The 19271-nt window shown below is 37.8% G+C and overlaps 1 protein-coding gene across 3 annotated transcripts in view; it reads left to right on the forward strand.

The window, feature by feature from the left end:
- Positions 1–19271, forward strand: part of CDK14 (cyclin dependent kinase 14) — a 266293-nt gene that overhangs the window by 138781 nt on the left and 108241 nt on the right. For all 3 annotated transcript variants that reach the window (XM_086614579.1, XM_086614580.1, XM_086614578.1), the window contains 2 exons: positions 1233–1327; positions 16978–17040. In XM_086614579.1, the coding sequence (XP_086470705.1) occupies positions 1233–1327; positions 16978–17040 (158 nt within the window). The remainder of the gene's footprint in view (positions 1–1232; positions 1328–16977; positions 17041–19271) is intronic.

Consider the following 19271-nt stretch of genomic DNA (forward strand, 5'->3'; position numbering starts at 1 on the left):
CTGCCTAGCATGAACTCCAAAGTTTTGCTGCTGAGGATGCTTGTAGAGGAACACTGGATCAGCCAGATGCAATGTTGCTATTGTATTGCTTCCTGGAGCGATCTGCTTGTCAGATTGATCTCTTAAAGAATGGTATGGGAGATGAAGTGTGCTTACCCTAATTCAAAGTCAGATGACCCCTGAAGTTACCTTGGCCTGATGGAGCACCCTAAATAGGACAACAAGGGGTAACAAGTCCATTGAAGCTCTTTAGCTTCCATTTTACGCAGTAGTGGAGGGACGTGCTCGTTTGGTGTTTCATCAAGTTCCTTGACAAAAGAAGAAGGGTATCGGAAGAAAGTTCCACATTACTTTGTACAGAAATACGCCACTTATTTGCATGTCTTTGTATCTATTATTTACTTTGCCGTGGTGATTGATAGTCCTGCTCAGATGTATGTATGAGATGCCAAGGAACCACCGACAGAATGACATTGGTAACAACACATTGCTTGTCAGCATATATTGCTCAAATATGCCGTGTCATGTGGAACACTGAATATGTAATATCGTATGAACATTAAATATGTATTATGATGTAAAAAAAAAAAATAGTGAAGGCGATCACCTGGAAGTTCACTAGATAAGTCTTTATTTGTCAGTAGTCTGAAAACATGAGCTAGTACCCTTAAAAAGAATATGGTGAGAAAATACCATGTATTTATTCTCATGAGGTAATGCAAGTGATTCCATCAAATTTGTGTTTGAGAGAAAGGAGATTTATTGCTTTAAAATACTGTTTTTAGAATAGGTGTTGCACTTTGTTTAGAAAGCAGCTCTGTTGTGTCAGATAGGAAAGATGATGTTTTGAAAAGGCACACTTGACTATTATTTGAGACAAAAATTTGTCTTTGAGTGTACAAACAAACTTGGTGTCTGGTTGATCAGATGTGAGTGATTCACTTAGAGGAGGCTGTATAAGGAAACATCTCTAGCTGCACCTCATTTTTGCCCTAAAGCGAGATTGAGTTTGACCGACAAGGTGGAGAAAACAGCGTTGAATGGGAAGGAGTCATCTTCGGGCACACTGAATGTCTGAAACTCATGGACATAGAAGATACTGAAGTGTAATTATTGGTTGTCAGGTTATAAAACTCAGATGTCAAAAGAATCATCCAAGTCACTAAAGAAAACCCAATCAATGTAAAATATTTGAATCTTTTTTAAGATAACATGTATGTTTTGCTTTTCAGCTTCTCTTTTGAAAGGACTGAAACATGCTAACATTGTGCTGCTTCATGACATCATTCACACGAAGGAGACTTTGACACTTGTGTTTGAATATGTGGTGAGTAAAGTAAATGTTCTGGATATGGTCCAGAGTGTATTGAATTTGATGGAAAAGCTCTCTTTACCATCAGTAATCGATGGATCAGGCCAAAATAACCCTTTACTTTGTTCAGAACTGTGGAGGCTGTGAGAGATGATGCTTTGTAATGGAGTGGCTTAAAGTGGAAGGCTGGGCTTAGACCAGATTCAGAGATGGAGAAGTGATTACTAGGGCTCTTGAAAGACCTTATATTGTTCAGCTGACTTTTCAAACGGATTCCTTACTCCGCTTCCCACTTAAAGTTTATTAGAGCTTTTTCTTTATTGATGTGATCAGGTAACTTTAAAATAGATGAGGATAATGTAGATAAGAAGCACAGGACTGAAATGCTTAATAGGCAGCTTCTTCATCAAAAGCACATAACAAGTTCCAACCCTAACCATTCTATGATTCTAAGTTTAAATGGCTTCTGTTGTGACTGGCTTCCGCATAGTGTTTTCTCATAAGCAATGTCAGTAAAAAAAGAAGTCTGGTGCACACAATTTAGAATTTTGATTATTATTTTTTTGCCATGACTAGTGTTTTACCTACTAATTAAAACTTCGATTTTCACAGTACACAGTGTAATGATCTAATTGTGTTCAGAGTATTACTTTCCAAAGTCTTGGGCTTGGCCTCCTAATTAATCTTTTTAGCTTTTCTAAGACAAACATATGGCATTTATGTAGAACTACTTCAGCATGTAGCTGTGGAATTATGCAATTTACTATTATAATTAACCTCTTAGTTTTCACAGATGGGTCCAAGAACATGTAATTTAGAAGAAACAAATGAGTTTAGAGAAGATTAGACTTTCAGTATAGTATCTGTTATTGCGTTGTCGTCAGGAAGACATTGTGTTTATAAAGTACAGTGATTACTAGTTTTACTCTTAGTACATCCCTACTTAAGACAGGTGAAATTGTTTTGTGTGTTTCTTGGGAGCATGCCTTAATTTTTACATGATAGTGCACACAGCATCTTGTCTGGAGAAGCCGTTCACCTTGTCTATTTACACAGAGATGCTACAGTGTAGTAATGTGGGTATTCAGCTACAGGAGACTGCAGTGCGGCTGCATACATTACGTATATTTTTACCTCAGGTATAGGAACATTAACGAAAATTTAATTCCTTTTCTTAAAATTGGTGATTCTTCTCTCCTGGCTTACACATAGAATTAGCATAGGAGAAGCCTTGATATTTAATTTTCTGTAAGAGTCAACGTAGACTTATTTGCATAACTTTACATGAACACATTTTGCAGTCCCTTTTATTAGAGGCTGTATTTAGCTGTATTCATCAGAATTGGTTGAGAAATGAAATATATGGAATATGTTTCTCCCTAATATGTTTTTACCTATTATACTAATGTCAAATTTCTGGATTTTACATCCAGTAGTAGTGCTTACAAACTCTAGCTCTCAGCCATGTGTTGTGTCATGTTGCTGTCCCTAATAAGCACAGCCACAGACTAAACTTCTTGCAGCGACTGGTTCTGGATTCACTTAGCTTAGCTGTTTGTTTTTTCAACGGGATGTTATTGGGATAAACCCTGCTGGTGGTTGCACCTTTTCATTCCCATGGTGTTAGGTAGCTATTAATGGTTTCTATCAACTAATCCAAGTAGAACTGCAGTATTTTGGCTGGTGGGCAGAATCTCTCAAGGTGGTGTTGAGGAAGAAGGGAAAGGATGCTTTGTTCTCTCCGACCAGCCTAAGAACTGTATCATAATGAGAGAGTTGGGGCTGTTCAGCCTGGAGAAGAGAAGGCTCCGGGGTGATCTTATTGCAGCCTTCCAGTACTTAAAGGGGGCCTACAGGAAAGCTGGAGAGGGACTTTTGACAAGGGCATATGCTTTTAGGACAAGGGGCAATGGATTTAAACTGAAAGAGGGTAGATTTAGATTAGATACAAGGAAGGAACTCTTCGATCTGAGGATGGTGAGGCAGTGGAACAGGTTGCCCAGATAAGTTGTGGATGCCCCATCCCTGGCAATGTTCAAGGCCAGGTTGGATGAGGCATTGAGCAACCTGGTGTAGTGGAGGGTTTCCCTGCCCATGGCAGGGGGCTTGGAACTAGATGATCTTTAAGGTCCCTTCCAACCCTAACCATTCTATGATTCTATGATCTTGGGCCTGTGCCTTGAGATAACAGAATGGCTTAACAGAAGTATGTTTTCATTGTTAGGTAAAGTTATAGGCTGATCAAATAACTAATGTTATCTGATAATGCTCACGGCTTGAGAGTGCCCATGTAACCTGAATTGAATTCTTGTGGGTGTGCATGATACAGGTTTTAATAACATGATCGCAATGACCTTTTTTGTTCCATTTTTCAAAGAGCTCTCGTTCAGTTTATAATATGGATCTGCAGAGGCAAAAATTATGGTTGACTGTTATTATTAAAATTATTTAAATCTGCAAATTTTGGCTGGCTGACTATGCAATCTAGCTGTGTAATTGATGTTACTGAGCTCTATCTGTAATGTCTGTTTTGTGGTTGTTGGTTTTTTTTAACACCTGCACATGGTTTAGCTCAATAATATGAGTAATTTGTACTGAAATCAGTAGAAATATTCATGCAATTAAAATTACATAGTAGTGGACATTTTTGAATGACTGATGCCTAACAAAGACAAAAGGAGTTGGATTTTATGTACTTCATAAAATAACATCACAGAACTGGTACACTGTTGCCATTAATCACTATTGGCCATTTCAAACATAGTAAAAAACATTTGAGTGAGACGTCATGATTCAATTAGGGATGACCAGTTAGTGATCCAAGAATTCTGAGAAAATGGAAACTTTGGGTCACTAGGTTGGTGGTGATTCCACTGGGAAATTAATACTGATGAAATGTCTGAGGTTATCAGAGGTGTTCAGTTTCAGTGTTGACCCTGAAAGAGTAGAATAAAATTTAATTTTGTGTAGCACCTTTCATTGCAACATGCATTGCAGTAATAAGTTAAAAGCTGAAAGCAGAATGTCCTCTGAAAGGAAACATGGCAGTGATTAAATTCTCTGGGTACCTCAAATTAGAATTTTTTTTTATATGGAAGTCTGTCAGATGAAAACATGACAGAGCTTTTTAACTTTAACCTTGGTGATCACCAGAAGCAAGAAAAGTCAATCTTTAAAAAGCCTGCCTGACAATTAAAGAGCAGGAGAAGTTTATTCTCCCTATGAACATTTTGGTGGTGAATGTGAAGCTGTACATTTCTGTGGAAGAAGAGGTCTTCTCCTTTTCAATGAACTTAATTGAAAATAGTTCAGTATATCCAGTACCTTGTTAGTATTACATAATTTCTTTGTCTGCTTTGCTAACTCTTACATATCAGCTATGATTAATGTTGGTCATCCAAGCATGCCAAAAAGGGACCGGAGAGCTCAGTTTTGTCACTGGATGACTGAGAACCGTTACTTGTTACCTCAGGAGTTTTGCGAATGAGCTGCTTGGTATTACCTCTGCAAAACCTGAGGGGCTGATAGTCTTTCGTGTATGAATGGTAGAGAAAATCGTTTCTGTATGTGTTTCTGTTAACTGGCATGTGCTAAACAAGACCTGAAAACAAAATGTGAGATTTTGACACATTTTGCATATAGTGTCTGAGACGGCAATGACTTCCAAAAGAAAAAGGTCAGTTCAGCTTTACAGCTCAATCAAGGAGTATGACTGTTGACATAAGCTTGGTTCCTCTCCTCCCCAGGCTCTGTTTAGGTGTTAGTTTATGCGACCCTGTGGGTATGCCAGCTGTAGTGCAAGTGTCACTGGTTTAGCCAACTTTGCCCAAGGAAATTATGAATTTTACAGGTGAGATCTCAGACATATTGAGAGATCTTTGAAGATGGGTTCACACCTGTTCATTCTCAAGTTATCATTAGCTGCTACCCTTTGTTTCTTCACTTGTTTATTTAAAAGGAAGATGACTGTATTTAGAAGCACTTAATTGCTGAAAGGCAATCCTAACCAATACATATTACTAGAGGCTTGGTAGAATGATAATGAGGTTTTTACTATTATGCATGATTATGTTAAGTATATTATTATCAGTAAATGAACCAGCAACTTGTCCTATTCCTGGCATTTAAAAGTGAGCTTGTATAGCAATACTTTACATTATGCTTTCAATATTTATGAACTAGATTTGTAAGAAGAACAGATACATTTATAATTGGAAGTATGAGTAATGAATATTCTGCCTCAACTGTGAAAAAGCTCCAGACAAATCTAATAGTGTAATTTAAGCACAAGCATTTTCAATTACCTTGCCTGTTTTATTCTTTGTGTATGTTTTTCCTTCTTAAAAATTACTTTCCATCAAGGAGGAAAGTTTAATTCTCATTGCTTGATTACAGCAGCTAAAAAGATTGTTATGCAATGAGTTGGCTTAATAAAGTTCATTAATTATATTTTCCTCCTGTTTCCTGTAAGAAAAAAAGAAGTGTGAGTTTCTCATTTTAATACTGATTGGAAATTGAGATATATACTGTTTATCAGAATTAAGAGTTACAGAGCTGAAGTTTCAAAACCTGAGGTTTTGAGTTTGTCATGGGACTTCTTAGAAAAGTATTGCGCAAGGAAATGATCAACACTCATTACCTAAAAGGATCAAAAATGTTTGCATTGAAAACTTTTTATTTTTTGTAACTTTTAATGATTTGGATCAAACACTAATATTGATTTTCTGGTTTTATTTATTTTATTAGGGAGCACGTGTTGAAACTAAAGGTAGGATGTCATTGCTCATTTGTGAAAACAAACATAAAAAGCCAAATTATTTGAGCGGATGAGCGAGCAGGGAAATCAGCAGAGTCCCAGAGCTACTTTTCAGCTCTGATCACTGGGATCATTCAGCAGTGCTTAATACCTACAGGAAATTAGGGAAACCGGGCACAAGAAGGAAGGAGGGGCATTACCTTATTTTGATGTGAGAGTGAAATGATGGGCAGTTTTCTTCCCATTCGAGATCAGGGTGTTTGTCCAGCAGCGGTAAGCAAGGACTGAAAGCTAGTGAAGCTCTGCAACAAGCCAGGTGCCTCTGCCACCCTCTTCACAGACACACCTGCTTACCGTAAACATACTTCGTCTGCCCCGGGAGAGAGCGGAGCCGTTGGCGGCTCCCAGCATAGGAGCAGTTGAATTTGGTAGTTTCCATTTACCTTGACCAGAGAAGGAGCCATTCACTTGTTGGTTTAACCCCTGCCTCGTGCCTCAGGCTTGCCCCAAGTTGCACTACTCAAATTGCAGTCAAAAAGACGACAGAACAAGGCTGAGAGGAAGCTGAGGGAATGGAAATCCTCTACTATTGAGAAGAGGCAGTAAGGGAATACTGCTCTTGGGAAAGCCTTGTTTTTCAAGTTTTAATGAGCAGATTGGAGACAGGAGCTGCTGATGGCCAAGTGTATGTTGGAAATGCAAACAAAGTCAGCTTCAGGAGGTAGGGATTCAGAAGGGATTTCAGAAGGAAATTACTTGATGCTTTGCTGAGAGGTAAAGACTGTGCCAGACATGGGAATCAGCAGGAAAGAAGGAATGAAAAATTGTATTAAATTTAAATAAAAATATTCCTGCTAGGCTAAGAAGTTTTCACAGGTCTAATGAGAGGATGAAAGATGTTATTCCGTTTGCCTCATCATCCTGACTTTGCAGAATCTCACAAAGTTTGCATAGACTTCATACGGAGGGTGTGTACTGATGAATAGAGGTCTTAATAAGATTAACCAAAATTTACAATCCAGCTGATTGGGAGTCTGTGTATCTGAATGTCTATTCTTTGTACAATTTACTAATATTTTCTGTAACCTTACCAAATATTATTTAGATTTGCAGTGACTTCGCACCATTTAATATTAGCATCTATTATTTGTTCTACTTTTTGTTAAGTATTAATAAGTGTGTTCAGTGTAGGTATTTAAAAAATCCTAACAAACCCACAAGAAAATCAAAGCATAGAAAACATCCAAAGTTGAGCTGACAGATGGAACACTGGAAATCAAGCGATATATTCTATGTACTGACAGCTCTCAATTAGTTTTTTCCTAAATTAGAGATAAAAATTTCAAGCGTCATTGTAGTCCATCAAAAATACGTACCTGAAGTAAGATCCATATGCCGGTGATAACACTCTACTCAATACAGGTAAGGCCACCACTTGAAATGGTGACTTTATACACACAAGGAAAACATGAATCAACTGGAGACCTGAGGGGGTGTAAAATAAGAATGAGCAAACATCTAGAATAATGGAAAAGTCAAACAAAGTAGGGCTGTTTAGAGTTGGGGAAAAAAAGGATGAGGTAGTTACAAACCTTTAAACATATCTTAGAGAAAGACAATGACATATTTCCATGTCAATGGTAAAAAGGATAAAAAAGAAAATCTGAAATTGCAGTAAGGAAGAGAAAGATTAAACTATAGGAATGCCTCTTTAATGGTAAGGATAATAAAGCACTGAAGAAGCTACTAAGGGGTGATTGTTTCTCTAACACTGACAGTCTTTAAGAACAGTTTAGACAATGAGCAGAATGACATGTCATTGATAGTAGATATATGTAAGTTGATTATTTTTTCTTTTTGACATGCTTTTTATGTGTGTCTTTCTGCATCTTTATTTTTATCAGTTAAATATGAATACTTGCAGTCTTTCAGTGAAGGTAATATACTGTTACTTTCCTGTATCAGGAACTAAAGAAACAATGTCAATTTGTTTTACTACTTTAAACAAAATTTAAAAAAAACCTTCTAGTTTTAGTATTTTATTCTTTTTAGTAATTGATTATTTTTATGTTATACTAGAATATACATATATTTCTATATGTTGTTATTCTTACGTTATAGATTTCTGGACAGGTCAATCATCAGTAATATTCTGATGGTATCACACACATTCCTATCTTTTAATTTCAGTAATAAACTGGTATTTGTCAAGTCCCTCTGAGGTGAAACCTGACAGTATCTCAGCTTGTACTAGAGATTGTCTGATCTAATGAAACATTTTTCTCAGACTCCTTAATGTGGGTTGTAACTGCTGTTTAATTCCTCTTAAAATGAGAAGCTCTGGTTTATTGAGTACAGATTGAAAGTAAACAAACAAAACACCAGTCCAAAACCTGGTGGTTTGGAGAGTGATGATTGCCATAATTCTAAATCTTAAGAATAGATTTTCCTTCATGAACTAGCATATGCAGCTTCGTACTAATTTAATCATATTGAGAGAATATATCTATGAAATCTTTACAAACAGAAACTTGAGGTGAGCAGTTCTGGCAAAATAATAATAATAAAAAAATCCTGGAGTCAGTGAAAAGATAGTAATTGCAGTTGTCTTTGTAGTGCGTGTATGATTTTATAATATTAAAAATAATTAAAGAATGATGCATAAGAGGAATCACAAATCAAGCTTGAGTAAAAAAGCCAACACTTGAAAATAAAAAAGACCTATTCATTTTTTCTTGTTTTACTGCTTTGAGTAAAGAGGTTGTAATTCATGGAAGCATCATTTTTCTTTTGTGTGCTTTGCAGTCGGAGCTGTAATTTTCCCTATAAAAATTTTATTAATCTTATGATTATGCATGGACAGTTGGGATTAGAAGGCACGACAGAAAATAGTCACTCAGACAGTGTGAAGAAAGGTCTACCATAGGACGCTGAAGCTCTTAGAGAAGGTATTTGCACTGCTTTTTTCCTGCCCTAAAGACAGCAATTTCTTTGTAGCCCAGCACATCACCATAGCAAAGGCTCTTGTGCCAGCTCAGCTTGTGCAGATATGTCTAAACCATCCACGGCCAGTACTGTGCCAGTATTAGTGTGAATACCTGACACTGTGGCTGTACGTGGATTGTCAGCCTCCGTGCTGTGTATGTGTTCTGCTTACATGGTCCTGGAGTGAGTACCCTCACCATAAGCTTAGGGTTGTCTGCCATGCTCTAAAAAGAAACTCTTTGTATCTTCAAATTTTATTTTTATTTTTGTTTTTTTAATATCTGGATATAGTGGATGTAATGGGTATAGGTCAGGGCTGTGGAAACTTAATGACTTAGTAAATTAAAGAAAAAGTACACACACACATCTGTGTGGACACAGGTATTACAATTTGTCCAGCTTGTAAGAATTGTCCCAACCCTGTTGACTTTGGGAACTATAAGTTCACCACAGTTTACTGATGATCTGCTTCTAGGTTTTGATCATACTAAACAGAAATGCCTACTGATTTTTGAGATGTCATTCTTTTGGTAAAATAATCTCACTAAATTAGATGTCTACTGTCTCTTCAACCTGATTTACTAAGAAAACAAGGCTGATAAAATTATTAAGGTGGCCAGACAGAAAGGAAGAGGATAAACTCCATTCTTTAGAAAAACTGAATTTTGTTGATGATCTTTTAGTTCATTCAGCAGTTCTTTCCATGGTGATGTATGTCTCACCCACCAGAGTCACAGACCAGATTGTTCTCTGTGCAACAGAGACTTTGTACCAATAAGTACATACTTGCTAATAGCAACCAAAAATCAGACAACTGTGCATTCCTTTTTCTCGCTGCGATTTTCAGATAGGTTTGTTATATGTATTATGTAGTCCCACACCTCCCAGCCTCCTTTTCTGTATAGTATCATTCATGTATTTTTAGTTCATTTATCTTTGTTGACAGTGTGAGAGAAATCCAAGGCAGTAGAAACATCTGTTAGCAAAATTGTTTTCATTAAAGGTGTCTTTTGGGGTGTTTTTTTCTTACTTGAATCCCTAATATATGTCTTTCCCCTGCTGCTCAGCCCAGCTGCTGCTGTTGCCTTCTGCTGTTTTTCTGGAAGTTGCTTAGGTATCACCTAGAGATTTTTTGTAGGTTATTTTTTGTTAGCATGGCTAACACTGCATCATCTCATAGGGGGAAAAAATTGAATTATAGAAAGCCATAGAAGTACTTGAAAATTAGGGGCTATGACACTTCCGAAAATACCAGCAACATGAAATTAGTTTAAGCCGTGATACAGTAATCTGCAGAGTGCTTAGGTTGGAGGATACATGCCATTTAAATAGAATTAACTTTTCTTTGTTCTCCTGTCACTTCAAATATTCCTGCTGTCTGTGCTTTTATTGGTAAATTGTATTATCGGTTTAAGAATTTGTTGGTGACAAAAGGGAAAGTATTTTGGTCAGTAAAACTGCTAGGGCATAAATAATGTGTGCCCTCCTTTGAACAGAGAAGAATGGCTCACAGCGGCCTCGCTGCCTCAGTGGAGCAGCACAATCTGTCTGCTGCATGATGGCATTGCCGGCAGCCAAATACTCCCGTTTTTGTTTTAATGGAAGAGTTCTTTCACATTGCTGGTTTTACATGATGGGAATGCGGTTGGAAATGCTTCCTGTTCCATTCACAAGCCCCAGGCTCTCGGTGCATTTCAGCTTCAAAAATGACAGCTGAAACCAATTAGGCAGAATTATGGGACAGCTAAGTCACATGGAGATTTATCATGACCAAGGAAGAGGAGGGAAAGAGAATGTGCTGCATGGGAAGTAGAAGTGCCTAATTTAATTAGAAGAGAATGACAGTCACGTTATTATTATGGAAAAGGGCTGGCAAAGTAAGAGCTCATTTCATGTCACTGGCCATACCTTTGAAAGGAGATGTCCTGCTCTTTGTCTGAACGCGTTTGTGTTTGGTAGCAGAGTCTCCAATTTCTAAACAAGATAGTTTAGCAAAATAGTTGATGTTAAAGTGAAGCATGAAGCATATCTGAGGACATTCATAGCTTGTCGTTTACTCATCTATTCATAATTAGAATTCTTTCTTCGAGGGGAGAAGGGAGGAGTTTGAACCATCAATGTTTGTCTCATTTGGTTTGCATACTCCCTCTCTTCTGGAATTGGGATGCAATGTATGTAAACCTTGCTTCAGCTATATAAATATCAGCCTGGAATCTCTTCCCTTCAGCAGATGCTTACACATTGTATACTCACAAACATAAATGCACGCGTCTACTGACATAAACCAGAGTCTTGCTGAACAGAAATGACCTTCATACACTTATACGCTGCCACAAGTTTAAAGCAAAGCCCCAATTCATTTCTTCATGTGAGCCTGGAGACAATATTTCCTGAGGTAAATGGAACTTTTTGTGTTATTATCGTGGTAGTTGATGGTATGGGGAGAAGTGAGTGAAAAACATTTCAGAGACAGTCTGAGCAAGCATGCATTTTTTTTTTTTTTGGTACTATATTTTTTTTGTTTTTCCTTGACCCAAGCTTGATTTTGCTTAATCCTTGTACAACTTTGTTGATTTTTATTTAGATTCTGAGTGATTATATTGGATAAGTAACTTAATCTCCCTGATTTTCATGTAGCTGTAGGAGTTGTGATACTTGTCTCCATCATAGAGAGGAAAATGTTTGAAATTCCTTGCCTGTAACTGGAGGACTCTTATTGTAAATATTCAAGCCTTATAGCCCAGGCTTGGAATTTGGAGAATAGGTAGCCTTTTTGGCTTGGATGGCATTGATATGATTTTGCAAATTGCCCCAAATTTGGTCAAGTGATAAGCTTCAGAAAAATTATCATTTGTACTTAAGAACTGTGCCTTTGAAGATTCCCTCTCTCCCCTCAAAGACTTGTCTTTAGTCTTTCACAACTTTAAATACTGTAGATTGCATCCCTGAAGCAAGTGAAATTGCTTCTGGGGGAACAGGTAGTGGGAAGAAAGATCAAATTGTTCATGTAAAGCAGAAGAGGTTTTGTGCAAAACGTTGAGTTAGTGAGGTGGCGAAGTGAAGTTCTTAAAATTGGAGGATGCCAAGATAAAGATGGCCTGTGCAATCACCTTTCGCTGTCCTTGTGAGAGACTGTTGTGCAGCTCCACAGAGGAATGTGTGGTGAAGGCATGTGGTGGTGGTTGAACTTTTCTCATGTTTTGTGGATGTTGGAACTAGGGTGTCTTCTGGGGTTCCTGCCTCATTCAATGTATCGTTTCAAGGTAAGGCAGGTAATACTGCTGTAGAGAACTGGGTTCCATCTCTTCTACATTGGGAACAGTCGTCATCACCGTGATTTTTATGATGTTCCCACAAATTGCTGTCATTGCAATTCAGATATGGCTGACTTCTGTTATTCAACATGAGATTCTCAGTCTCCCTTGCAAACGCGTTAAACACTCACAGCTGTAACTGAAGTCAGTGAAAACACAGAAGGCAGAATAGTGCCAAATATTCTGAAAAGTTCACAACCAAAGTGCTTTAAACTGAGTTCCCCAAATCAAGGACACTTGAGAATTTTTTCTCTTTGCTTCAATTCCCTACCTGACGAAAGGGAATAATGCCACATCTCCCCTGGATTGCTATGAAATTATTTTATGTTTGCAAAGTATGTGAATAGCGTAGCAATAAGCAGGGCAGGAAAGCCTGTGAGATTAATATTTCTGCCTTCAAAGTAGTAAATAAACCAGAAACTGCAAGCTATGTGAGAATGGAAAAAAAAAACCACACTCCCACAAAACCAGCACAGCTGTTCTGTAATCAAGTCCCTCCTATTCTGTTCAGTACGTCTGATCCTGTGAGGGGAAAAAAGTATGCGATCACATTATGCGCTTTACAAAATTATCATAATGTACATTTAATGGGCAAACAAATAAAAGGTTGCATAAACCCTGTTAATTCTGGACTTTCTTAGCTTTTGAGTTCTTCACTAGGGAAACTTGATTTATCTCGCATAACTGTTATGAACAGATGAGTGCCAGTAGATTATTTGTATGTATAGGTGTGGGTAAACTGGTGGAATGTTAAGAGCAAGAATGAATGGGATTTTGAACTTAGGCTAAAATATCATATATTCAGTCAGTGTGGGATTACTTGTGGTGATTTACGTGCGTTGTGGATTAACAACATGACTGACAGAGTTGTTAAAAGCTAGCTCCAAGCAGAATTGGTCTAGCCAGTTCCACCTGAGATCAAGATGTGTGACAGATATTTGCAATTACTTGGAAGGCTCTGCACTGCGTTCCAAATGTTTCCTGCCTCCCTTTGAGGTGTCCTTACCCTCTGAGACAGTGGAGAAAAGACTGTAAAAGATGTGTTGGTCGGTTCATTTCTTGTCTTCCTACCTTGTTTCAGAACAGTTTTATGTTATTGCCAATATGTAATTGTATCTTGAATTTTCCTTTCGGTGTATATTTTATTAGATTGAGGTGGTAACCACAGCAAAGATCCTAGTGTCAGAGCATGATAACGCTGTATCTGCAGCCACTGTTCCGCTTGGGAAAGCATGTTGCCTTTTACCTCAAAATACAGTCTGAAGAAGACGACTTCATTTGTCTATATGATACCAATTCTATTGAATACTGTTAGGAAACTGCTTCCATCCAGTTTGCTCTCTGCTTTTTTTTTAAATACATTCCTGAAACTTGGATTCATGTCATTGTCTTCAGTGTCAGCTGAGCACGCAAGCACTGGAGCAGACACTTGCCGGCCAAAAGGGAAAACAGGTTTAGAAATAGCTGTCTCTGCAGTGCTGTCAGCTTTCCTGGCTATACTAATATTTAATTCAATGTGTATTGAGTCCCTACCTTGGGAAAAGAAGAGCAGCTGATGCTGCCTTTGCTTTCTGTCTACCTTCTTTTTTAAAGTGAAGAATAATGTACTAGAACTTTCTAAGTTTTTTTTTCCCAGTTGATACTGCAGTGTTTAGTTGCTTTTGTGAGAAGAACTCTTAGTTTTATGTGGGTAAGTTCCTGAAATATTTGAGCAGAAAAGACTTTGCATTTCCATTTACTGTCTGAATAAAAATTTGGTAGAAGTTCCTCTGTGTCTGTAGCATGTGGAGGATGGGGGAAATAGATGCCAAAACACTGCTACGCAATTGACTCTGGAAGGTTTCCAGGATTCTGTAGAAATTGCTGCTTACATGAAATTTTACGTGGATGCAGACAATCAGTTTTTGAAGGAGAACTACTGATGCAGAAGGTTATACCAGGCTACCAATCGTCCTGGTCCTTGGGATAAGAAGAGGAGACGAATTACGCATAACACAAACACGATCATAGTTGATGTTCTTGTAGGGAGGGAATGCATCCAAATAATAACTGAAACATAAGTTGAAGAAAATGGGCTTATCTTCACAATTCATTACAAGTATGTTAGAAATAAAAAACAACTTACTGCTGTTTGTAGTGATGCGACTGAATAGGGTGTTCTTAGAAGTTTTTGGTTACTAGAAAGGTGCAGCTAGTGGGCAACTGGGGTTCTGGGACTTCAGGGATGGGACCTTCAGAAGTAACATTGGGTTTGTCTTCCTCTGGTCTGATTTCTGTTGGCTGACTAGTTTCAAACCATAGAAATTGGCAGAGGTGAAGGAGGCAGTGAGTTTCCCACCTACTGAGTTATCTGTCACCCACAAATGCTGGAAGGCTGAACTACAGGGAAATGATCATCCTTCTCCTTTAGCCAGCCCATGTGGCAGAGCGTGCCATGCTTGAGGGCTGTGATGGGTGCATCTGAGGTGCTGTGATGGGGATGGGACAGCACCACCCTGTTCACCCTACTGGACTTTCTAAAGGGAAACATAAGGCTTTTCTTTAAACTTCTCCCAAGCACTGCAGGTGCTATCACTATTCAAAGATTTATATTGATGTTAAAGAAGTGAATATGCTTTTACACGAGGCTGTCATTTCTGTGCAATAAGAAATAACCCATTAAAACAGGGGGAATCCCCCAAACTTATTTGACACCAGCCACGGACTAACACTACCTGCAGTAATAGTGTTTCAGCTGATATTTTGCCAGAGGCAAACTCTTGTGCCAGGATTAGTACTCAAAACCTGACAGTTTTTCCAAACGACAAGGTGAGCAGATGACTTTGTTCAAGTATGTTTCTTTGGTGTTGATACAGTAAAACAAGGCAAAACTGGGTAATGTGGTGATGCATATTGAAGGATGACTGGTCCATTTTTGGCATGGCTTATTGATACAGTCCCAGAAAACTAGCTGGGAGAATAGAAAAAGAATGCATACCTGAAGTGGCTTAAGATTTCACAGAAACTGGAAATAAATCTTTAAGCTAAATGTAGACTTTATGCAAAATGCACTTCACTGACAGTAAATATTCACTGGCAGAGGTTTATTTTTTCATTTTCTTTGTAAATGAATTCAATAATGTGTTAACTATAAATTGAGTAGCTGTAGCTTGTGTTTTGGACGAAGCTCTGCTGTGTTGTATTTAATGCGGTTGGCCTGTTTGAGCGTGCCCCCTGCCCTTGTGATACTCACCCCGTTAATTTTGGGGTCCAGGCAATCTCCTGCCATCAGGGCACTCACTCTCTTGAAGCTGTGTAAGAATTCCTGAAAAAAGGTGTGCTAGTGCACAACCTAATCAACCAGTACATCTTACATCATTGCATTGTTGATTCTACATGTGTAGTGTGTTTTCATGGTTTACGACTTCAGAAGAGAAGATTATACAGAACAGTTGTGGCTAGTGCTAATTTTGTGTCTAAAAGATGGGAACTTTCCTATCTATCTGTATGAAGGTTCTGCAAAAGAGCACTAGCGAATGGCTCCTGGACTCAGAAATGCTGCACAGAGAAACTGTTCTGGTATGTCGAAGATGGCTTTTGTCCAAAACTCTCACCGTGAAAACTGCCTGTACTTAGTTGGGCTGTTCTGTATGTGAGGCAGGTATTGCCAAGTAGTTTTTCAAGGAATGCTGGATGATTTTTACCAGATGTGTTCAGAAACCAGATATGAAAGGCAAAGTCAGTCTCTGAGTTTTTGGTGGTTAATCTAGTGCATGTTTTTGCTTTGTTTATTCTTAACGTAATTCCAGAAGCTGAGTTGTACAAGCAAATTGGAGAAGCAGCATGCACTTCACTGCAAGCATGCTGCTGACTGATAGAAAAGTGAAGAAATGCAAGAGAAAAATGCAGAGAAAATAGTGTTTCCATGGTAAAAGCAGTAAATACTTATTAATTAAAAAATAACATTAATCTATATATTGCAAGCCTGCTTATTTTCTGAAGATATTTTAAGGGATATTTACAGGTAATATGGGCAATTATGAAGTGAAAACTGAAAAGTTTTGAGTCTTCAGTGAAGCTGTTTTCTAAAATATCTGTAATTAATAGCTGTACACATGCGTAATATGAACTTCTTTTTGAGCTGGGAAGTGTCGTTCAGTACTCTGATACGCAATGCCTTTCAGATTTATTTTCTAAACCATTAAGCCATCTTAATCTAGAATCACCATAAAATTAGGTTGAAAAGGCAATGTTTTAATGTGAATCAGGAGGGTAGCATTTGAGGGTCTTGCTTTAGGTTCTTCCTCTTCTCTCCAGATACTATCTTTATAGTGTTGATGGGGATATTGTTCTTCTAAGGTATAAAATGAGACTGAAATTCAAGTAATTGATTTACCATATATAGAATGTTAGGAAAAAAGCCATTAATTTATGTTTAGTGAATATTCATATCAGTCAAGTTACCAAGTTTGTTAAATAAAATGGAGTGTAAAGGTACAAGTGTGTGTATGCCCAGGTGCGTCTGAAAAATCTTATATTCCATTTGTTCTGCCCACTCCTAAGTAGAAGGATATTTATTGCTGCAGTCATACAGATATTAATACACTTTTTTCCATCTGACTTTCTTTTAGCACACTGATTTATGTCAGTACATGGACAAACACCCTGGAGGGCTTCATCCAGAAAATGTGAAGGTAAGAGTCAAAAAGAACACACATTCAAGGCAAACACAGTAACAATGACTTTGTGTACAATGTCACGTCAGTTCTTTTCATAGAACCTGATCAGCTAAAGGGAAAATGATTGGCATACGAACTATATTCTAAAATATTTTTTCTTTAAAACTAATTAAAAATGCAAGTATTTGAAAATTTCCACAAAAGAACTTGTGAAGTCTGTAAAATTGACTCAGAGCCAGGATATATGAGTAAATACTGTTACAGTGTTGGTAACCCCTCCCCTCCATTCAAACGTTTGCTCTTAAGACAATACTGCCCTAAAACCCCTGAGTAAACTTGCTTTAGACTGTCAGTACTAGGTCTTCAGTGAGGTAAGTCAATGTAGGTTCACGGAGTTTGAGGGAACTGTAATGAACTGTATTGGCTGAATGTACTGCTTTTTATATGAGCATATAAAATCTTCCATAATTTTTTTGCTCACTTATTTTCATGAAGCATTTCATAGCTGATCTCACTTTTAAAAATTTTTCATTTGTCAAGTAGATACTGAGAATCATCATGCAGAAAGGAGGGAGTTTATTAGAAGGATTTAATGGAAAGATAGATTGGTAGAGACTTGATCCAGTTACTTTCTGGGAAGTCAGCCAAATGATTTTAGCATCAAAAGGAAGCCAATCAGACATGCAGAGTGTGTCGTGTGTGTATAGATCATCCAGACTATATTTGTTACACTTGTCTTGCACTTTGACATCAGTCCCATTGTTGTTCTGCTTTGGAAGTGTTTAAATCTTCACTCAACATGCTGAGAGCTTTATTCCAGTATTTAGTTTCTTGAAATTGAGAAGTTCATGGAAAAAAAAAAAAATCTCTTTCCTGGAGAACTCAGAAGGCCTGTTTGGTTTAAGAAAAGAAAATATTTTTAAAAGAGGAAAGAATTCTTTTTTTTTTTTTTGCAGTAGCTGATTGTTGTTGTACCTCAACTAGTTTTATAATGTGGATTAATTAATTTTCTGTGTTCTTTCACTGAAAAGTGGCATCTACAACATATAAAGTTAGATGAAACACCTACCATCTAAAATTCCTTGCTGCATATATTTGGCCAAACTAAAAAAAAAACCAAAAACTCTTTTTTGAAAATGTATGATGTGTACGCTGTGAGCTAGCGATAGAATCCTTGTAACGTGCGACTGTCACTCAGACGTTTTGGGAAAGCCCATGGGTCTCCTCCCAGTGCCAACTTCACAGTGCCTCTGTGAGTGCGGCACTTTGAAATGGCTGAAGCTGGGTGAGGTGGTACCTGCTTTTTGACCACTACAACTTTTGAGCTTTCTTCACTGCCCAGGTTCCTAAGCAGAGTTTCATGTGCTGATTGTGCTTGTTAAAACAATGGGTTTGTGGTTCGTTATCCTATGTGGATAGTTTTACATTCGGCTCTCTGAGGTTTGCAATAAGCTAGGGCTGGCTTTGAAAGTTATTTGTGATGCTTCAGCTTTGTAAGACTACTCCAAAGCTGCAGTGCTGTATAGCTCAAGATCTAATACACAGTCGTCATTGTAGCTGTAATTGTTCCCTGCTAAGAAGACATCATAATTCACATAACCGTACTTTTTCTTGATCGTATCAGGGCCCAGTGGGCTTGTCTTTGTGGAGGATGGGCATACACGGATAATTGGGCTTGCTAATGCATCACTCCTCTAAACCCTGAGATACCTGCCTTTTAAAACAGGAGCTGCAGAGGGAACTGCAGCAGCAGCATTTCCCTTTCAAATTTTGCTGTGTGTATTCCTGTGACTGTCTTTACCATCCAACATCAGTGTTCAGCCACACTTCTGAAGCTTATGGGCACATTAGAAATATTTCTTTGAGTAGCCAAGTGTAGAGTCCTGATGTACTCCTGAAGTTCAAGCTTTATAAAGTCCAGATGGATTATTAATAAAAAGGAAACTGGAAAAAAAGAAAAAACATTGGGAAGTTGGAGCAGATGAAACTACTTTTCTACCATGAGAAGTCCTATTGGACAATTAAAATTCTTTTTTTTTTTATGAACATTGATTATATGTATTTAGTAGACTCTCTTGCCAGGCCAGCAGCAAAGGCTAACCTTCTTTCATAGCAGTAATTATTAAAACCCAGCATAATGATTTGAGCTCCTACCATTTCAAAACTGGATCAGCCTGCTGGGGTTTTCAGCTAAATACCTGCTCTCAAAGCTAAGAGTGAAAAATACCAACAAAGTGATTTCTTCA

This window comes from Tauraco erythrolophus, chromosome 7 (genome assembly GCF_009769465.1).
Source record: "Tauraco erythrolophus isolate bTauEry1 chromosome 7, bTauEry1.pri, whole genome shotgun sequence".
Classification (NCBI taxonomy): domain Eukaryota; kingdom Metazoa; phylum Chordata; class Aves; order Musophagiformes; family Musophagidae; genus Tauraco; species Tauraco erythrolophus.